This window comes from Bactrocera tryoni, chromosome 5 (genome assembly GCF_016617805.1).
Source record: "Bactrocera tryoni isolate S06 chromosome 5, CSIRO_BtryS06_freeze2, whole genome shotgun sequence".
Taxonomy (NCBI): Eukaryota; Metazoa; Arthropoda; class Insecta; order Diptera; family Tephritidae; genus Bactrocera; species Bactrocera tryoni.
In genome coordinates this window covers 33,100,960-33,122,891 of record NC_052503.1, presented here as the reverse complement: position 1 = coordinate 33,122,891, position 21,932 = coordinate 33,100,960, and the positions used below count along the sequence as shown (strand labels likewise).

Sequence of the window (21,932 nt, the reverse complement as noted above, 5' to 3'; positions counted from 1 at the left end):
ATAGTTTTTGAACAAAAAAATGTTACTTTATATTGTTTAAATATACACATGTTCAAACTTGAATAAGAAAATTCATTTTTTTTTTAGTTTAAATAGAAGATAATTTAATGCCAAAGGTAATAAACTCTGCCCCAATTCTATACGACGTTTCTATCCTGCCTGCCAATTAAGAAAAATCGTAAAAATGAAAAACCGAGAAATCGCGCGTCAAAGTTTTCGCTTTATATCTGCTAGACGCTCGGTCAATATATCGTGTTTTCATCTATAACTTTGGAGACATATTCTTAGATTCTTTTTAAAGAGATTTAAGCAAAAAAAAATCGATTTTGTGTGTGAGCTTTGCAGTGATTTACATTTTGACTTGAGTAAGAGTAAATCGAAAAAAATATTTCAAGAAATTTTTGTATTTTCAAGTGACTATTGTGTAAGTAATGATAATTAATTGATGCTGAAAAGTTGGAAAATGCATCGTTATTACAATTTATTTTGATGTAAGTGTTGGCAAAAAGTTTACAAATTTAAATTTAAATTTTATGATATATGTAAAACTTAAATGGTCCCTTGAGGAATCATCAGGTGCCTGGAGGAACCGCCGTGCGTTTAAGGGTTAAGGTATTTCCCTGGCTTTGATTCTTACAAGTTGCAAGAAGTTAGCCCTTTCTAACTTGTTTGTAAACTAAGTCTGCGCACCTACTAGTGCTTATTACGAAATAAATAAAGCGAAATTCTTTCTCAACTTCTACTGATTTGTTTATTTAAATGGTATGCTTTGATACAGTTGAAAAGGTCTAAAGATTTAAAGTACAAACAAATCGAATTTTCAAACTTCTAATTGACCAGTAGCACACCTGCAAACACATATTTTTTTTTGGCGCAATCTCACTCAACACCTGTTGCCTTTGTTTGACCAGCACTCATACGCCCTGGTGGTCAACGACTGACCTGGCGTGGCTTTTGTGGCTGTGCGAGACAACTAGTTTGGCGAATCGGGCTGACACAAATCAGCGACGGCTTAAATATGTTAAATAAAATACGTGCAATAAATTATGAATATGCTCTTTCACGCACGAAGCTTTTAGCTGATTTTAAGCGAAAATGTTCAGTGAACAGAATTGAACGTGCAACATAGCGTATACGCGACACAATAGACGACGGTCATTGTATGGTTGAATGCAAGTGAGCATCCAGTTTCGAATACACACCTACATTTGTATGTGTGCACAAATATGTATATCTTGAGGTATGCGAAAAGAGCGCAATCGAAAATATGCAGACAATCTGTTGCATAAACAATTCAAAGGAGATTTTAGGTCCCTGAACGGTTATGTTGACAGCGAAATTTAATCCATATACAGTTCGCTGAAATGCTGAGAATACTGTTTACGAATGTTGTTATTGTTTTTTGTTGTAATAAAGTTCGAAGATTATGCCAACTTTTCTTTTTATACCCTGAACAGGGTATATTAAGTTTGTCGAGAAGTTTGTAACACCCAGAAGGAATCGTCGGAGACCCTATAAAGTAAATATATTAATGATCAGTATGTCGAGCTGAGCCGATTTAGCCATGTCCGTCTGTCTGTCTGTCTATCCGTCTGTCTGTATACATATATACGAACTAGTCCCTCAGTTTTCAAGATATCGTTTTGAAATTTTGCAAACGTCATTTTCTCTTCAAGAAGCTGCTCGTTTGTCGGAACGGCCGATATCGGACCACTATAACATATAGCTGCCATACAAACTGAAAGATCGGAATCAAGTTCTTGTATGGACAACTTTCACATTTGACAAGATATATTCACGAAATTTGGTACATGTTATTTTCTAAGGCAACAATGTAATCTCCGAAGAAATTGTTCAGATCGGTTAACTATAGCATATAGCTTCCATACAAACGGAACACATGAAATGCACCTGTGAAGTGTATTTACCTTCGATGCAACCTAAGTTAACGTTTTTTTTTTGTTTCCACTAAATCAAGAGTAATCTGCAATTGCATTTGTCTGCTTGACCTTCAGCAGCTTAGATCTTTTCAATGCAAAAAATGGCAAAACAACTTTTTACACACAAGCTCCAATTTTCCAAAAAACACACCACAGTTTAACTTCCAAGTGTTAAGATCATTTTATATTATTCTTAAAACTTGAAGATTTAAGAGAAATAAGAGCGCACGCTACTGACAAAAGTTAGGGCCTGGCCAGCATATAGGACACATCTATCAATTAGAGGAAAAAATTGTTTAGCGGCATGGACCTTTTATTTCATATAAAATATTTACGAATTAGGCAATACTTTGCTACTAAAATAGTTTCTAAAGGCTTTCTAAACTTCTGTGCCACTTTCTTTACATTACTTAACATTATCTTTTCAACAACCTGACTAGTGTTGTTACCAATTTATAGAAGCAACCGTTATGAGGGCTTCTAAGTCTATATTAATCACGAATATATGTAAACCTTTCACGGTGTTTACATTAACTGAGTCTATTAAACTGTGATGATGTGTCAAACTGCATTTGCTTATTGCAGGACTGAGCACTTACAAAAGGTGTGGTTACAATATCTTGCAAAATAATGCGAAAAAATTGCATGTAGATATGTAAGTACACATGCAAACAACAGTAATTAAATTTCGAAGTGAACTAAAGCTTACTTTAGGGCTTGTATTGCTAAGGCATTAGACTGAATAAATATGCTGTATACGAGTAAACACGAGTGTATTGTAAGGCCTGAAATGTATTGCCTGAACGCATATTTGTTTACAAACTTTACTACTCAGTATGCGAAAAAAGCCCTCAACAGATGTTTACACACTACTTTGACATATGAAATATTCTATGTTTGTTACATTTTTGTTTGCATATCGCCCAACATCTGTTATAAATTCTTGCTAAGCACCTAAGGGGCTTTTGTAGTCAAATATAAGCATACATGATTAAAAATTTCGTTGAATTATTGAAATGCCTTGGCCTTTGAAATTTTTAAGTGGACGACACGTCCTTTCAAACGTAGGTATGTTTGTATTCTTATAAGGGACAACCCAGCTTAAATTCGTCTACATACAAGTAGAGTCTTCAAGACTTTCACATCTGTTTCAAGCATTTTCCCTTACCTTTTCTATCGAAAATATACATTTACTCATGTATGTATGGTATATTGGGCAAATATTGTGTACATCAATCTTTTAAAAAAAAAGTAAAGATTTAGTAAATACATTCTTTTAGTACATATTTTTATATAGAAAAATTTAGAATATGAGAAGATAACTAATTTTTCTGGCATTTGTGCAAGAAACTTATAAAATCAGTTCCATTTCCCAAACCCCTAGTTTTACCAAATTTGAAGTCCGGCTGATATTACACATATACATACATATATGGCTCAAAATATATGATAATTTAATAACTTGTTGGTCGACCTCCAAATTTTAAAAATTTTATTCGCAAGCCAAATTAACCCTTTCTTACCAATTTAATCGAAATTTGGTTTTTTGATCTTTTTTCTGGTTAACTTTGATAGTTTGAGCGGCTTCACCTTATTGAAAACCAAAACAAGTAAGTTCATTAACTAACACTTTTAAATTATTAAAATATTATCTCCGGTAAATTGACTAGCATCTACAGCAATAGAACTGACAACAAAATACGTTTAACTAAACTTTTAGTAGCAGCTATCAATCATCTGTCAAAATTAAAAAGTGAATTACTTATGCACCAAGCAGCAGAGTTAGGATTTCACTTGACTGAAAGGTCAATTTTTGCTAATAGTGCAATTTTAAAAACTGTATACTAGGTAATGACACGGGAGATCAGGCTGAGATTCTCCGAACTTATTAACTTATATTCATTTGTGTTTGGAATTACCTACTAAAGTGGAATAATGGGATTACAGACTGAAATTAGCTATACTAGACTCCCTTTTGATTTTGTTCGTCCTTCAATAAGTAAAGATGCGCCAGAATAAAATCTATAATTTAATTTTTTAATTCTTGTAAATCTCGTATAAATTTATTTTATTAATATTCTTAAGTATATAACTGCATTTAGACCATAAAATTATAATAACGTTTCTGTTTTTTCAACCTTAATACTTTTTGTTTTCACAATAAGCAATTGTGTGCACATAAGGTTATACAGGATGTACTTGTGCGCATACCGAAAAATGCATTGCGAGCAACAATTGGAGCTGTGTCTGCCTACTGTATGGAAGACTCGTACAAGAATTGAAGCCGAACAACTATTGGCTATTGAAATGGCCAACGATCCCGATATTCACAAGAAAATTTTGTTCAGCGGTGAAACTCACTATTGGTTGAATGAATACTTTAATAAACAAAACTGTTGCATTTGGAAAAATTATAATCCACAAACTATTGCTGAGACGCCGTTACGTGCACAAAAAGTCTCTGCTGTGCGCTATGAGCAGAGGGAACCATTGGTCCTTTTTTCTTCAAAAACCAAGCCAATCATAAATTTAATGGGGAATGCTGTAGAGCCTTCATGAATTATTTTATCATGCCTGAATTGGAGAAAGACTAGCTTTGATTCCATACAGCCAGCGAAACAAACAACTGATTGAAGGAAACTTTTGTTGGTCGCATTATTTTGCGTCGTGGGCCAATGGCGTGGCTTCCAAAATCGCGGGATTTAACATCGCATTTCGTGTGGAATTATGTGAAGTCACTTATGTACTTCGAAACGAGTGATGCTTTAAAGAGCATTAAGGGCATAAAGACCACAATAACTGCAAAAAATTTTCGAAAATTCATCCTACATAGGTATATTCAAACTTCCTGTTATAGTTTGTCAAAATTTATTGTGACAATCTCATTACTTTAAAGTATCATAATACTAAAGCTGACATTACGAAATTTCAAACAATTTATTCATATCAATTCAATGTTAAATTCAAGTGCCTCAAATTGTTGAATAACTAGAATGACCTTCATAGATATTCCACTTCAGGCGTTGCGTGTTACATAATATGAAATATTTTGTACACAAAAAAATCCTCTTACATTACATAAACAAGTACTTTTGCGTAGCTAAGCGATGGCAAATAAGTCCAGTATATATGTATGTAATTTGCCCAAAAAATAAGGTGACATTTGAATTTAAGCTGGGCCCGTCGAAGGATTTGGAGAATTACTTTTTTTTTAGGTTGGTAGTAGTATCAGTCACATTTATGTCAAATTTCATGTCAAAATATTCATTAGTGTTTGCGATCCGTGTTGTTTTGTGAGCTGCTAAAAGTGAGTTTTTCGTTTTTTGCGATGTCGAAATTTATTGAGCAAAGAATTTACATTAAATTTTGTTTACGGAATCAATTTTCTGCTGCGGGTACGTTGAGGATGGTGCAGAAAGCCTTTGCTGATGGTGCTATGTCCAAAAAAAAAAGTTTACAAGTGGTATAGTGAGTTCCATGTCGGCCGTAAACGTGTCGAAGACGAAGAGCGTTCAACCTTAACCGACGAAGCTCACGTTCAACAAATCAAAGATTTGGTGTTGGAAAACCGTCGATTAATAATTAGAGACCTTGCTGATGAAGTTGGCATATCGAAAGGCTCAGCCAATACCATTTTGAAGGATGTTTTGGGCCTCAAGCGCGTCAAATCTCGACTGGTACCGAAAACATTGAATTTTATGGAAAAAAGGCGTCGCGTTGAAGTGTGTGAAACGATGCTTTCCGACTACCAGGGTGTCATGAAACGCATTATAACTGGCGATGAGACTTGGGTCTATGCTTACGACCCCGAAACAACCGATCAATCGAGCGAATATCGTGCCAAAAAAGAGCCGAGACCAAAAAAATCGCGTCAGAGTCGCTCAAAAATCAAGGTCACGTTGACTGTTTTCTTCGATTATCGTAGTGTTGTGCATTATGAATTCCTTCCAACCGGTCAAACAGTCAACAAGGAATATTCCTTCAACGTTATGCGCCGTTTGCCTAACGCTATCCGCCTAAAAAGGCCGGAATTGTGGAAAGACAATTCTTGGTTTTTACACCACGATAATGCACCATCCCATACTGCCCTCGTATTTCGTGATCATTTCGCCAAAAACTCAACCCATATCGTTCCGCAACCACCGTATTCACCTGATCTGGCGCCGTGCGACTTCTGGCTGTTCACCAAGCTCAAAAGACCGCTCCGGGGACACCGTTTTTATACGAAAGAGGAGATTCAAGCCGCAGCGAAGACGGAACTGAAAGCCATCCCGGAAAGTAACTAAAACCAGTGTTTCGAAGATTGGAAAATCCGTTGGCATAAGTGCATTGCATCGGGAGGGGATTACTTTGAAGGGGATAAAATTGATTTGGAAGAATAAATAAAGAATTTTCAAAATAAATACAATGTCACCTTATTTTTTGGGCACAGCGGTTTTTATAACATGATTAAAATATTTTATAAAAGGGTAAATAAGGAGAAAAATTAGCTAATCAAAAATATTTTTGTGCACCGGATACATGAAGCGTACAAGCATCTGTGTGTGTTATGAAAAGGAATCAAGAAAATTGTACCACTCAAGTTGCCAAAGTCGTGTCTCTCGTGTGTAAACCCAGTCTAACTTAACAGCTGTTTAAAAAATCTAAAAAACATCGATGTTAATAAAAGGTTAGCAACAGAACAATTGATTTCTGAATTTATGTTCGTCTGCCAGCTTTCCTATCAAGTGACAACTTAGTTCTGCTTGTTGGGTGAGCTACATATAAGTTTGGTATTTATTGTAATGCATTTCTGATAGGGTCATTATTTTGCTTCAAGACAAGTAAATTGTTGCATTACCTGTGAGTGATGTTCAGTGTTGAGGGATTTGAAATAAATTTAACATGTACTTGTTACTTTTGCTCTTGCGGCTACACTATAAATAAATATAATGTCAAAGCACCCAACACCTAGTTTAAAAGGAAATATATGTTCATACAAACATTTTTTACTAATCGAATTTTACTCTTACTATACCACGTTTGGTGCATTTGTGTGAGCCCGCTTTAAGCGGTCCACGTACATAATGTTAAAACTAAAGTACTGAAAATATACTAGTAGAAACTAAGGAAATCACAAATATTTTTTACAATTTGGAAATGTTTTTTACTATTCTTTTATTTATCCATTTTTGGTTAATTATTCGTTTCTCTCATATTTCCGTTGCCCACATTCTTACTTTTTGCTGAGTCAATGTGTTATAAAGAGATTTGGCCTCTTCTTTTAAATAGCTAGACGTTTATATCCATGTTTTGTCAATAAAATTATTAGAAATCGTATTTACGCAGGCTCTATTCTTAAACCTATATGTGTTATTATCCAACCGGCAAACGGTCACTTCGAGCAGTAGCCTTATGCTGTGGCGATCTGAATAGTTCGATCGAAGATATAAGATATAAAGTGCTGCCTTAGGTTATGATGCAACTGCGCAGATTCTTGCGTAGAAAAGGTCTGAGGAACTAGTTCTGTACATACAGACTAATATGGCTAAATCGACTCCGCTGGCCAGGCTTATCATTTACACTATGAACTGAGCTGTAAAATGGAAACACAAATATTCTTAGTTGTGATTTATTTATGAATTATTTGAAAACAAAAAAACCAAGGCTCTCAACCTGTCGCTTACCTTTCTTCAAATACACGATGTGTGGAAAATCGGAAGAGTGACCCCACTACTGAAACCTGGTAAAACGCTAATAATGTGGAGTTCTGTGGTCCGATAACTCTTCTCTCTCCAGTAGTGAAGACACTTGAGGCCTGGCTACTCCCCACCTTAACGCACCTCGCATCGTTAGACTTGTCAAAAGCTTTTGACACAGTCAACCACACAACGCTTCTTGAGGGCATCGAAAAAAACTACGCTTTCCAAGGTTAAAGAGGTGAACTATGAAATACCTGAACGGTCGACAATAATCCGTACTGTTTCGAAGTAAAAACTCTAAATTAACAGGAAAGAAAAAATGGGTTCGATGGCATGTGCTCAAAAGTAAACGGCTATCTCTCCCACCTTTCTCGTTTTCTCGCTGCACAGAACCTAATACTCTCCCCCACAAAATCGACAGCGACCATATACACAAACTGGACAAAGGAGTACACACTTCACCTTAATATTGTAGTCGATGACATTAGAATTCCGACTGTCAAAAACCCTAAGATTTTGAGCGTTAAACCCTACAGCTTGTGCTCCTTCACTCCTCACACAGCCGCGATTATCGCCAAAGCACAGATTAAATTTGTTTGCGTTTAAGTGCGGATGTGTTGTGTGTTGGTGGTGTATAAGTAGTAGTGCCGCGGAAGTTGCTTCAGTTCGAATTGTGTCATGTGACGCGTATTGACGGTGAGAAACTCCCTCTCGAATTCCTTTGTGTCGACCTCCAGCTCCGGATGGAATTCGATGAATTGTGCTCAAGCAGCTTTGGCCATGTAGGCGATGGCCTGATCCACGGCGCCGCCCTGTGTGCCAATGTAAAGTTCTTAGCGTGCCAATATAGCGGCCAACTGTTTGCGTTCCAAGGGCAATTAGTACACGTATGCCGACGTCAACACATCATCGTTTACCAGTACGCTGGAGCTGCTCAGACTAAAAGCAAGCGGTATGTTGCCGCTCTACGCGATGTACATACCGATAGGTCATGTCGTCCGAATGGACGAAAACACTCTAGCTCTGAAAGTATTTGATGTAGTGCCCACCGGTGGAAGCAGAGGAAGAGGTAGACCTCCACTCTGTTGGAAAGGCCAGATGGAAAAGAACCTGGCTTCGCTTGGAATTTCCAATTGGCACCACGTTGCGAAAAGAAGAAACGACTGGCGCGCTGTTGTTAACTGGGCTATAATCGCGTAAGCGGGGTCTACGCCAGTCAAGAAGACGAAGATAAATACGTACTTGTACATGACATAAAATTAGTATTTGCTTACCTTTTACCGGCGCTCATTGAAGCGAAAAGAAGAGTCAAACTCTGTGAACAACATTTGGCTAAACATTTATTTATTTAACATGTAAAATTCTATTACATTAAATTGTTTTACACAAACAATATAAAAAAGGAAGAAAAACAAACAAAGAAAATAGAAATCGGTTTGCGAGTACAAAGAAATGCAAATTATAGAAAAATATAAAAATACAATATATAAAAGTTAAATTTGTGCGCACCTTTCGATATAAAGGCCCATGAGGACACAAATTTAGACAGTCACAGACTTATGTATGTATACCATGCATATGTATCAAAACACACATACATATATATATATACACTGTAAATGTTCTTAATAGTTGGGCATGAGTATTATAACTTTTGTTGTATTAATTGCTATGACTTTCTTTATTAAAATTATTTAAAAATAGCAGATGGAGCACTTATGAGGATATGTATTTTCTGTGCGAATTATTTTGTTTGTTGCACTGTTAAGTGAACAGTATTTGAATTTTAACTATACTGTAATGTTTTGGCATATAAGAAATTTATATAAGTACATAAACCTAAATAAAATATGTGTACATACATATAAACATGTAAGGATATTTTAATATATGTATATAAATATGGCTTTATAAGTTACTCGTGGCTGAAGCATGAAATTCACTTTCTTTCTTCCATTTTCGCTTCACATTACATAGACATATTATATGTATGTATATAAATATTTGGTTGCCACATTAATTGAAATTAATGGCATCTCTAATATTACAACTTCGCTACCCAATTGCTGAGCTCCTTGTTATTTCCTACACTTATTATATATATAGCTATATATATATACTTTAACAAAACGTTTATGCTGCTGCAATGATATGGCAACTACATATGTATATATAATTAAATTTAAAACAAAATGCAAAGCCTTTGTCCATTTAAGAGCATAAATCTTCGACAGATTCGCCTTGTAAAAGCAACAAGCGTTGCTGCTCCTTCTTCTTCGATAGGCCTTTAGTCTTGCCACGTCGATTGACAACGCCGTCCTCCTCGTCCATCATGCGTAAAATTGTCGTCTAGCAAAAAAAACAACAAAAAATATTTGTATGTATATGCATACATATCTACACTATAGTATATAATAAGTTCAAGAGAAAGTTCAATATTGTATACAAATTTGGGGATGACAGCTTATGAAAAAAAAATAAGTAGATGCCGAAATTGATAATGGTATGTAAGTCGCTAAGTGGATTTCATAAAGAGTGTTCCCTTAAATTATTTAATTTACAGAGTTTGTCTGGAAATTAAGAGGACCGAGTCGATAAAAAAAAAAATATTGAACCAATTGTAACAATTCTTTAAAATCTTTCGAAATAGGCTCCTTCTGCGTCGATGCAGCGCTGCGAGCGCGATTTTCAAGCATTGAAGGCATCACGGAGGGATTCCGGAGAGCCTTGAAGACGAGGAGCATGCTGGTATCCCCTCTGTCGTCTCAAAGTGCTTGCCTTTCAACAACCTTTTCAGGCAAGGAAACAAAAAAGTCCGGGGGGACCACATCGGCTGCGGAAGCGTTGAGCCGGCCTTGGTTAGGCAGTTGTTTACAAGAAAGGCGGTGTGAGGCGGGGCATTGCCTTGGTGCAACTTCGAATCGGCTGCGATGTCTTGTCGGGCCCGATTGACTCTTCGTTTGAGGCTCCTGCTCTTGCTCATTCTTCCGGTCTTCATCAGCGACCTCGTGTCACCAAAACACACCACTTCTTTCTAAAGCAACATCTGGGTAAGCCTGCTCGATCATATCAAAAGTCTCTGTCGCAGATTTACCGAGTTTCACACAGAATTTAATCGCGTACCTCTGCTCTAACGAACGCTCAAATGTTTGTCCTGACTCTCCAAGTGCTCGGAGACAACTGACCAGCCGCTCGTTCGTTAGCTAGGAACGTCTTCTACCGAATCCAGTCGGTGCGCGCACGCTCCGAAGTACAGACAGGGTGAAAGTAAATCATACCTATAACTTTCCGGACAAGCCCTGTACAAAAAACTTTAATTTTGGGAAAATTATAATTTTTATCTCAAGGCAGTTTCTTTTCGATAGGCAATACTCTTAACTGCATGACTTCTCAAACAATCTTGAAAAATACGTTTTCTTCGGGAGGCCTGCAAAGTAAAAAATTTCTGCCCAGTGAGCGACCTTTTCAAGTGTACAAACAGTAATAAATCGGAAGGAGACAAATTCGGAGGATACGGCGATTGTGGAAGCATTCATAGTCTAATTTGACTGCTTTGGCCGTAGTGACGGCGAAGATGGAAGCCAGTACGTTGCTTTGTTAGACTTTTCTTTCCTTTCTACTACTTTTTCCTGATGGGTTTCTTTTTATGACGTCGAATCCGCATGATAGCTCTCCCAATATTATCCCAATTTAGCCGACGTGGTCTTTAGAAACGGCTTACTATCTCTGTGATATCGCACATACAGTTTGCCAATACGAGATGATGTTTGTCAGCAAAAACCAACGTACGATTTCATTAATTTTCCAGATCGAAACGCCGACAGATGTTGCTCTTACACCGGTTTTCCAAAATCAGCAGACACAACCTCTTCCACAGGCTGTCAAAACGAAAATTCGGGTCTGCTTCGGCTAAAGTTTTTATAGTAAGGGTCACCATAGTAAACCTATCTTGCATCATCGACCACTGAGGATATGTACCTCTCAATATTGACTTATCAGAACAGCATTGCAAATCCCTACACCTAACTTAAATGATTCTTCATATATTTTTCTTTTCTCAATCTGAGTAACAAATTACTTTTTCAACCGTAATTTATTATCGTTCCCTGCATATAATAAATTATGCAATTAACGCACAAAGCCAAGAAGCACTCACCTGATCCGAGCAATCCATGGGCGCCACCGAAATGTCACGTACTGCACGAAATTTACCGCAATTATTCAGGTGTTCGTTTTCCAAGCGAAAATAGTTCCAAATAAAACGACGAAACACCTCCAATGGGCTGAGTATGGTCATCATTACGTCACCCTCCATATAACCCGCCTCAATTAAGCTCATCGATACGGTCCAACCGAAACGCAGCACTAAATCTTCCACAATGCCAAAGTAGTAGAACCACTGTGCGAGATAAATAAGTAAGAAATACACCGTTAGAAACAAAGGAACAATACAATACATAAACAATAAGTAAATAGCTGCCTAATTGGGCAAAAAATCATGTCAATTTACAGCTTTAAAGTAGTTGGGGTGGTTTGCTGTTGCCAGCAAAATACTCCAACTTAGAATATCTCTGCATATTTTTATATGAGTGTGTGTGTGTGTGAGAAAACTGTAATGCCGACAAGCACTTACCGTCGACGAGTAGACAATTTCTTCGCGCAAAAAGCGATTATCACCAGCCTTGGCATCGAAGAGGCCCCAATCCATTTTAATGTCCCACGTGTAAGCATAACATGAGGACACAATGGCCGCCACTATCCAGCAATAAAACCAAGGATTATCCTTCGATGTGAAGTAGCCGTCTGTAAAAAAGAGAAAAAGAGATAGAGAAAGTGAAGAAATGAGAGAGGTGCTAAACCTTAACTCAATTATGCAGACATTGGGGAATGTTTGTACAGAAATGTTATTAACAGTCAATTAAGCTTAGTACTGGAGAGGTCAATTGTATTTATTTTGTTCATTGCGAAGATAAAGTAGACTTAACAATTTACTTGAAAATATGTAAAAGCAGTTTGTGTTGGATTATTTGTGAACAAAAGTAACTCCATTGACTAAACAGAGGCATACATTGTGACAAAAAGCAGCCGAAAATTGTATTTAAAGTCCCGGGTAAATGATATTTCAAAAAAAAAAGTGTTTTATTAAAAAAATTATTTAAGTTTTACGGTGTTTCAGTGTTATCAAAAACATAAGCCTACGAGTGGTACAAAGCCTTGAAAGACGGTCGAGCGATATTCGAAGACATGCCTCGGTCTGGACGACCTTTGACCTTTTCAACTGATGATGATATTAAAAAAGTGAAGGATATGGTATTTGAAAATCGTCAGTCAAGTGTTAAAGAGATGGCAACAGAGCCTACATCTATGTGCATTCATCTCTCGCAAGTCCGTTCGGATGACTTAGGGGAATATTTTGGGTATGAAACGCATTCTTCCTCAACTCGTCTCGATAAATCTAATGTTTTTCAAAAAGAGTACCGTAAACAGATCTCTTTGGACATGCTTCATCGTTCGAATTCCGACTCCACATTCATTGACAGCATTATAACTGTCGATGAGACATGCGTTTATGAGTTTGACAAGCGAACAAGTCAACAAGTATTGGAATGGAGGGAAGAAACGAGCCGGAATCAAAAGAAAAACACGCCAATGCCGCACAAATATCAAGTTGATGCTCATTGCTTTTTTCAATATTCGTAGGTTGATGCATTATAAATTTGTTCCGTAGAGACAGACGGTCAATAAGGAGTTCTATTTGACCGCATTGAGGCATTTGCATGAGAGCATCTGTCGAAAACGGCCAAAACTGTGGACAGTTCATGGATTTTACACGATGATGTTTCGAGGACTGGAAAAATCGTTGGCGTAAGTGTATTACAACTGGTGGTGATTACTTTGAAGGCGAAATAATAAATATTGATGAATAATAAATGTTTTGCGTTTTATTTACAATTTCCGGATACTTTTTTGTCACAGTATAAGTATAGTATATACCGTTAGAATGTTTGCTCCTCGGAAACCACATTGTAGAGTTTGATGCGGAATAAATACTTTAACAGTTAATGTTCCTTGGTTAACAGTACGTTAACTGTATCATTTGACATTTGAGACCCAAGTGCTTTTAACACATTAAGTTTCTTGCATTTGTTATAAATCATAAAAATATCCATAATTCGCAGTAACTTTCTACTAATTGCGATAAAGTTGTTCAAAATGTTTCAACTAAAATAGTTCAAACTTGTTTAGAGGTATACAGGTGGCATACCATCCATTCATATTTATAGGATATTTTTGAGAGCTATAAAGCTTTTTTTACAAAACAGAACAGACAATTTAATAAAATTATCATATTTTGACTATATAAGAAATAATCATATTTAATTATTATTTATCAGACATTTAGTGTAATAGTTATTACATTGCTTTTTCCAAACTAGCTCGCCTTATCTCGTCAATATCGAGAGAAATTTAAGTTTCCAAATCATACCTACAAGTTTTAAGTCCCTTCGATAGGTGAGTGATTTTACGGGCAGCTGTCTCACGCTATACACTTGCTCGGTTATTCAGCATTTCCTGTCGAGGGATGACCGTTATTGAGAAGAACAACATACAACCTACTAATACATACATATTTTACGCACTCGTTGCCGGTAATACTTAATTTTGCACACATACATACATGTAATTATATAGTAAGTGTACACAAATTATGTGGGTTTCCCAGCTTCAATTATTGCAACTAAGGCAACGAGATGGAACACACGAACCCTTTGAACTTTTCATTTTTATATTTTGTTCAACATTTCCATATATTTCCTAATCCCAATGGGACATCTTTCTTTATAGCTATGCTTTGTTATCATTTTAAGGTGTATTTTTAATTATGCGTAACAGTTGGGGGATATTATTTCAGTTAATTAACATTTTTATTTAAGTTTTGTTTGTATGTATTGAATTAAAAATGGGGAAAACGGTGAATTTAAGAAGCCACCTTTCAGTTAGAAATGAAATGTTTAATTTCCTGAACATTTCTTATTTATATATATTTGCTCGCCTTTTACATTTTAACTTTTAAGGGATCAGTAGGGTGATCTACTTTTTAAAATTTCTTTTTTTTTGCATTTTCTGTTCCCTTATACCCTTAGAATTAATGTAGAAACACACTTTACCATAGGAAGGTTTCGAAAAAGGACCAAACATAATAATCACCTCACCTCAAACTTTAAACGTTTTTTTCTCAAACACACACTTTTTTAAAATGGCGGATGTGATTCCGGTCGAACTACTTAACCGATTTGCTTAATTGTACCCTGAGCAAGGTATATTAAGTTTGTCACGAAGTTTGTAACACCCAGAAGGAAGCGTCGGAGACCCTATAAAGTATATATATAAATGATCAGTATGTTGAGCTGAGTCGATTTAGCCATGTCCGTCTGTCTGTCCGTCTGTTTTTAAGATATCGTTTTGAAATTTTACCAACGTCATTTTCTCTTCAGAAGCTGCTCATTTGTTGGAACTGCCGATATCGGACCACTATAACATATAGCTATCATACAAACTGAACGATCGGAATCAAGTTCTTGTATGGAAAACTTTCACATTTGACAATTTATCTTCACCAAATTTGGTATAGATTATTTTCTAAGGCTACTATGTAATCTCCGAAGAAATTGTTCAGATCGGTTAACTATAGCACATAGCTGACATACAAACTGAACGATCGGAAAAAAGTTCTTGCATGGAAAACTTTTGCATTTGACAAGATATAGTATTCACAAAATTTGGTATAGATTATTTTCTAGGACAACAATGTAATCACCGAAAAAATTGTTCAGCTCGGATTACTATAGCACATAGCTTCCATATAAACTGAACACATAGTTACTAAAAGAAATGCACCTGTAAAGGGTATATTAGCTTCGGTGCAGCCGAAGTAAACGTTTTTTCTTGTTTTTTTTTTAATGTCCCCAAAATGCCTGGATATCGTCCCTTCTGCATTCATAATTTTTTATAATTTCTTGACAATGTTATAACGAAATTTATGTAAAAAACAGGGAGAAAAATTAAAAAAACGTTAATTACTTTTTTATTTATCAACATTTTTTCATAATTCTAGGGACGATACCATTCACGTACTTTTTAAGAATAAATTGGGCTTTTGTGTTTCAGATGATCCAAACATGAGAAATCGTGTCCGCCAGTGAAAAAACGCATCTCATTCACCCAGCCATTTCTGTGACAGATGTCAAAAAAAAAAAATTTGTTTATAAACTGCTGATATGTGAAAAAAGTTCTTTTGCTGATAAATAAAAAAAGTTCTATGAAAAAAAGTCAAAAAACAGGCCAGATTACCCTACCGACCCCTTAAGGCAATTAAGTACTGCTGTGAAAGTCAGCAGGTGTTTTTATTTTCAAAGAATTCTTCTAACTAGAAACGTATATAAATATTTATATACTTACAGGGTGTTTCAATTTGTATAGAATATATTTGCAACTCTGTTTGGTATTTTGGTTTATCCGTATCTTTACAAAAATACAACTATTTGGTTTCATGTATTTATATATCGAAACGGAAAATGTTTACATATACATACATTCATAATCGAAGTTTGATCAGGTAGTATTTTAGATACTACGTTGAACTATGTCATTATTTGGTTCTCATAAACAATCTGCTTTAAACCATTTCATGTACTTCATATAGTATTACAAGCTTTCCTCCTAAAAGCTCACACGTTCATATAGGAAGTTTTAGAGACGTACTATGAGTTTCACCACAACTCTGTTAATTCCAAAGAAATCCCTTTCTAGTAACACACGTACCAGAGCGAGACACTTTAGGAACGTTATACATTTCAAACATATTTATTTATAACTTATTCGATCTCAAATGATTAACAAACATACATATGATACATGTTTCAAATATATAGCTTTGTTGGAGTTCAGTTAAAACGTACACACATACATACATATCTAAATTTCAAACAATTTAAAAGTTCTGAAATATTTCAAATTCAACAATGGTTTCCACTCACCTGAAGTTATCTGAAATTTGTATGAGAATATCACCACAAAAAAAGATGTTGCGTACTTGGCAGCATTAACCAGATGCGGAAAAGCTTCACGAGTGTCACGATAGCGACGAATACACTGACCGAAGCGCCAATAAGCCGGCAAGATAGCAACAATTGGACGCACCATAGAGATGTCCCGTACACAAGTGCTGCCACCTGTTTGAAATTAAATAATAATATTTATTAAAAATTAATTTTTCTAAGCACAGGACACCAACTCACCATCACTGGTTTTGTGCCAACTGGGATTCTCACCGAAAAAACATATAATGAAGGGTATATCGAGGAAGGCAGGCACAATACTGTTCAACTGGTCGGCAAGCCAAAAGTCGGCAAAAGTCACAAAAAAGAATGGTGCCATCACAACACGACTAAGCACACGCACGGCCCAGTACCGTGCCTCGTGATGAAATGTCTTCGTTGGATTGAGCAAAAATGCAAGCAACAAGGTGTAAAGAAAAATGGGCGCCGAATATTGTGGGATGCCCAAAGGGTCACAATAAATATAGCAGAGCACACAAATAGCCCAAATTACGCCAAATACGGACGCCACTTCCATGATATTCTGCTCGGACAAGTGATTACGTGGATCCAGTTCAAAGATGAGCACATGATTAACGCCAGACGAACGCCAGCCATACACATTGACGCCCCACAAGAAGAGAAACTCAATAATGAGGAAGGGCCCACGAAACATACGCAGACCCACGCGCCAATCATCACCAAAACCATGAAATATTGCCGACAAAATGACCGTAAGGAAGAGTACGACAAAAGCACCCGAGAAAAGCCCAACTTTGAAAGTGGTCCACGGGCTTTGTTGTTCACCCAAAGGCGGTACGCGCAAGCGCTTCATGGCCTTCTGCCGATCGCCGCCCTCAATGTCGTTGGTAAAAGCTCGCTCGGTTTCCTGTATCAAACGATCAATATCTTTGTTAACATAGAAATGTGCCGCCTCCACATACTCCTCACGCCACTTAACACCATCGCAAACACTCAAGAGCTTATCGTGTTTCTTGAGTATCTTGCGGAAGCCGGTGAAGTTCAAATTCTGGTAGTTTTGTAGTAGAATGAGACCCAAATAAAATTCACTAAATGCTAATTTGAGATCCTGTATTTTACGCGCTGGTACATTCTTCTTGCCCAAGGGTGTTTTCGACTTCCAAGCGGGTTGCTTCTTGACCGCGCCCATCTCTAGCGTTTCGCTAAGTTCACTGCGGAGGTTGCCATATTTTCGTGTAGCCTCAGCCATCTTTTCAGAGTAGAATGTGTTGATTTTTGCCAACTCTTTGTCGCAGTAATGGAAGAATTGTTCGTCAAATTTGGCAAAGTAACGTGAGAGCACCTCTGGATCGACGAGCTCAGCGGACGGCGCCTGCTCCACGGCCGCATACAGCATTGCCTTCATTTCCTGCAGAAATAGTAAATATTTTTTAGTAAATCTAACATAAATTACTTCTAAGGTATAAAAGCTTTATATATAGTACCAAACAGTGCTTTTATAACACACATGACTGTACTTTTTTTTATCAGCAATAAAGTTTTTGTAAGTATATGTGAAATCCACTTATTATACAGCTCTCATTATATACATAAATGCATATGTAAAGTAAAACCAAAAAACCTCTCTCTCTCATTTCCTCTTCAACTTGAAAGCTCTCTCTGTTTACATTGATTGTTTGTAAACAATCCACACCACACAACACATGTTTTTCATTTTGTTTACATCTCCATCTTCCAAACATTCTGCAACAGGTGTCTGTTTACGATCATGCGCAATACGCCCACCACTTTTTCCCGCCAAAATAAAAGCTCCTCACTTTGACAGCTGCCCAACGAGCTTTTTATGACGTCACCCACCCAACTGACAACAGCTGTCAGCGAGCACCCACCCGCTGCAGCAGTATCTACAAGATTTTCACTTTTCACTGGCCAACATACCGAAAACGCAAATAAAACGCGTCGCGATTGCCAAACCTACCTCGTAGTTTATGTACTGTTTTCGCCATTCCGGTGTTATATGCGCGCTCAAGTGTTCGGCAAATTTCATTTTAACAACCGCAGCGTGTTAATTCACTATAATTTCACTAAATAATTCAACAGCAAACGCTGCACACGCATCATTTTCACAATCACATTCAATACAAATACACACAGTGAGTCCAAAATAGATGAAAAGTGAAAACTGTCGAAAACATATGGTCAGGGCAGAGCTTTTGTGCTTCGTATGGCAAACTTGCATGGCTTTTTAGTGGCGTTGAAGCTTTTGGAAAACAACAAATTTGGTTTTATATGTGAAAAATATTCATTTGGTGTAATTACGAGTTTCGAATCCTGGATATATGTATACTCGTTTATAAAATTGTAAAAAAAAACACTGGTTAACAGTAAACTCAAAATTTGAAGTTTATCGGATAAAAATTGTCGAAGTTATTTGTCTAGAAAAATGGAAAAAGAGTTGTTTTGAAAAAAAAAACGCGGTAGTGGGCTTCTATATATGTTTTAAGTCGTTCGAAAAAAATTTCCTCACAACAAATCAACTTAAAATTGTTTTCTAAAGGGTGAATCGAAGCGGGACTGTTCGCATAGACTTTAGACCCATAGGAAAAAGTCTAACAGTGTAATATTACATGATCTTGATAACTAATCGACCAGCCCAAAACGTGAAATTACCTGCTCACCGAAGTGTTCTCTCAATAAATCCGTTGATGCATGCGGTGTGTGGCAACCAAATGTCGTCGAGATCAGTAGGTTATCATGACGCGATAATGGTCGCCATTGACGATTAAGTTTTGAAGAAATATGGGCCGATGATTCCATCGGCCTCCAAACCACACCTAACTCTTTTTTTCTGGATGACATGACAGCTCTTGAAACGTCGGATCGATTCAGTTTGTGCACATCCTGTTTTTTGTACGCTTTCAATTTAAATTTAATTTCGAGATCTGACGTAAAATCCGCCAAGTCATTCCATAAGTATGTCAGTCCAAGTTGCTCCGAACGGCGCCGAATAAAATCTCCACGGTCTACATGTACATAAGTACATTCTCAGCTCGGCTGCTATATTTTCTTAGTTGCGTGCTGGATGTGGTCTATTCGGTCGAATATTATCGAATAATGACTGCTTGGTCTCAAGATGGGAGATGGTGTTGCGAACCGCGCAACACATTCTTTACAGAACGTGAATTTTCGTTAAAGTTGATCGATTTGTAAACGTTATTCAGGCGTAAGTCTGAATCTTCCATGATGATTTTCCAAACAATACTGAGAAAAAATGATATGACTATTTGACACGACTTACGATGACCTGTCAAAAAAAACCGATTGAAAAAAAGTTCCTCTACTTGGATCACCCGGTATGACCATAAAACATAGTTTATGGTAAGCGCAAAAATATAATAAACCCCAAAAAATGGCTAATTGAAAATTCTACAGTAGTCATACGTCTTAAATAATTCCTGAGGCATAGGATTTCACCTAAAAGGTGGACGGTACCACGCCACTTGTACAATTTTTACAAGCGAACCTATAAAATCCTTTCCAAAAAATTTGGTTGTGTGGCGCCTTCGTTCATAAAGTTATCTCATTTTTAGTAGTGCTCAACATAACCGTTATATGGTGTGCGTGGTTATTATCTGATTTTACTCAGTTCCAGTATATGAAGAAATGCTAAGGGCAAATCATCAGTAATAAAATTATTTTTTTTTCATTGATTTATAAAATTTAAGAAATAAGAATTGACAAATTTCAACCGTTAAATCGTAAGAGATATTTTTGTGTAACAATTTACTACCAAATCTATGAAACGAGATTATTTTTCAAGTAGTTAAAAGCGAGATATGAATTTTTATATCTGATAATACGAAAAAATAGAAAACTGTAAGGCGGAAAACCTTTCCATTACAATTAAGAGCTCATACTTGGAGAAATTTTTGTAGAGGTGTTTAAGAACCTAATTCTCAGAGTACCGAGCGAAAAAAATAATTCATTTTTTAGACCCAACCTACTACGACATATGTACATATGTAGCTTTGCTCACCAAAAGTGGACAGTGGCGAATCGCACAAGCAACTAGTATGAATGCAATAAATTAGCATAATAAAATAGAGTTAGAAAACCATTTATACTCTCGCTTGTTTTGAATTATTCGAATAACTTTATTGTTGTTTTCATTTCTTTGTTTTTTCACAAGAGAACAGTGCTGAAATAAAGAAGAATAGCGAATGAAAAACGATCTTTGGCTAATTGATTAGATATACAATTTTTTATGTATATATCTGAGAAGATTTTACATTTAATAATATCAAACTATCATTTATCATAATTTAGTTATCGTAATCTCTTGAGTATCATCAACACATCACCTCAAGTCACTCAATGTGAAAATAAAAGTTCATAAACGTGATTTGTCCGCTTTTATTGCATATCATAAAAAACGTAAACAAAGCAGACAGCCGGCATTGATATGATTATATATATTTGTACACATACTTACATATAAATTTATCAATAAAACCTTCGAAACGAACCTCATGCAACCATTAACACACCTGCTGATTGTTTAGCATGAAAGCGTACCAGTGGAAACACGCGATGGATACGGCGTCCAACTAATCAAGCCATGTGAGCGAGCAAGCAACTCGGCGCATTCACAAATGCAACGGGCGCTCACTGGGCGCGCAGAAACGCTCAGCAGTGACGGCGCTTCATAGACAACCGGCTGATTACTGACAAGCAACCGCTTCGGCTGCAACAGTTATCGCAAAATACTTGCATACAAACAAACAAACAGTTATATTTTGAGAATACACTCAACCGCTGAGACAGCGCGTCAGCTTTGCTGTGACTCTTATATGGTAAACCGGTAAAGCGATCATCATGTTGATAGCCGTGAAGGCCAGCCGGAGAGCAGGCCCAAGCGAACACCATCAACTGTATAGAACACGACTCAGTGGGAGCGCAGGTTGTAAATATGTATGTATGTATGTATATATGTAAGGGAGAGTGTGTGATTATATGCGTGCGGCAGTCGCATACAAATGTCGTGCTCGGAAGCGGGTCGCTGTACCGATTCTAATTGAAAATTCAAAACATGTTCTACGCATTTTGCCGTTTGATCTATTTTCGAAGCTTCGCTGGCCATATCAGCTAGCTTGCCATATATTGCTTGTGTATGTGGGTCGTCGAGCGCATGCATTGTTTTACTATTTTCTAGTATTTTTTAATATTTTATA

The 21,932-nt window shown here is 36.7% G+C and overlaps 1 protein-coding gene across 1 annotated transcript; it reads right to left on the bottom strand.

Moving 5' to 3' along the window:
• Positions 1 to 8,944: 8,944 nt before the first annotated feature.
• LOC120778215 (xenotropic and polytropic retrovirus receptor 1) lies at positions 8,945 to 18,848 on the bottom strand. Its single transcript, XM_040109972.1, has 6 exons — positions 18,680 to 18,848; positions 16,921 to 18,109; positions 16,660 to 16,854; positions 12,255 to 12,424; positions 11,778 to 12,020; positions 8,945 to 9,970 (listed from the first exon to the last, which is right to left on the bottom strand). Exons 1-6 carry the CDS (start codon positions 18,746 to 18,748, stop codon positions 9,833 to 9,835), a joined length of 2,004 nt encoding a protein of 667 aa, XP_039965906.1. The 5' UTR covers positions 18,749 to 18,848; the 3' UTR covers positions 8,945 to 9,832.
• Positions 18,849 to 21,932: the final 3,084 nt, after the last annotated feature.

Bases quoted from the DNA above. Each gene is read 5' to 3' on its own strand.
- LOC120778215 (XM_040109972.1), bottom strand. From the start codon at position 18,748: ATGAAATTTGCCGAACACTTGAGCGCGCATATAACACCGGAATGGCGA. The intron at 16,855-16,920 runs GTGAGTTGGTGT...AATTTCAAACAG, and splicing joins TTGGCACAAAACCAGTGATG to GTGGCAGCACTTGTGTACGG. The intron at 12,021-12,254 runs GTAAGTGCTTGT...TATCTCGCACAG, and splicing joins AAATTGTCTACTCGTCGACG to TGGTTCTACTACTTTGGCAT.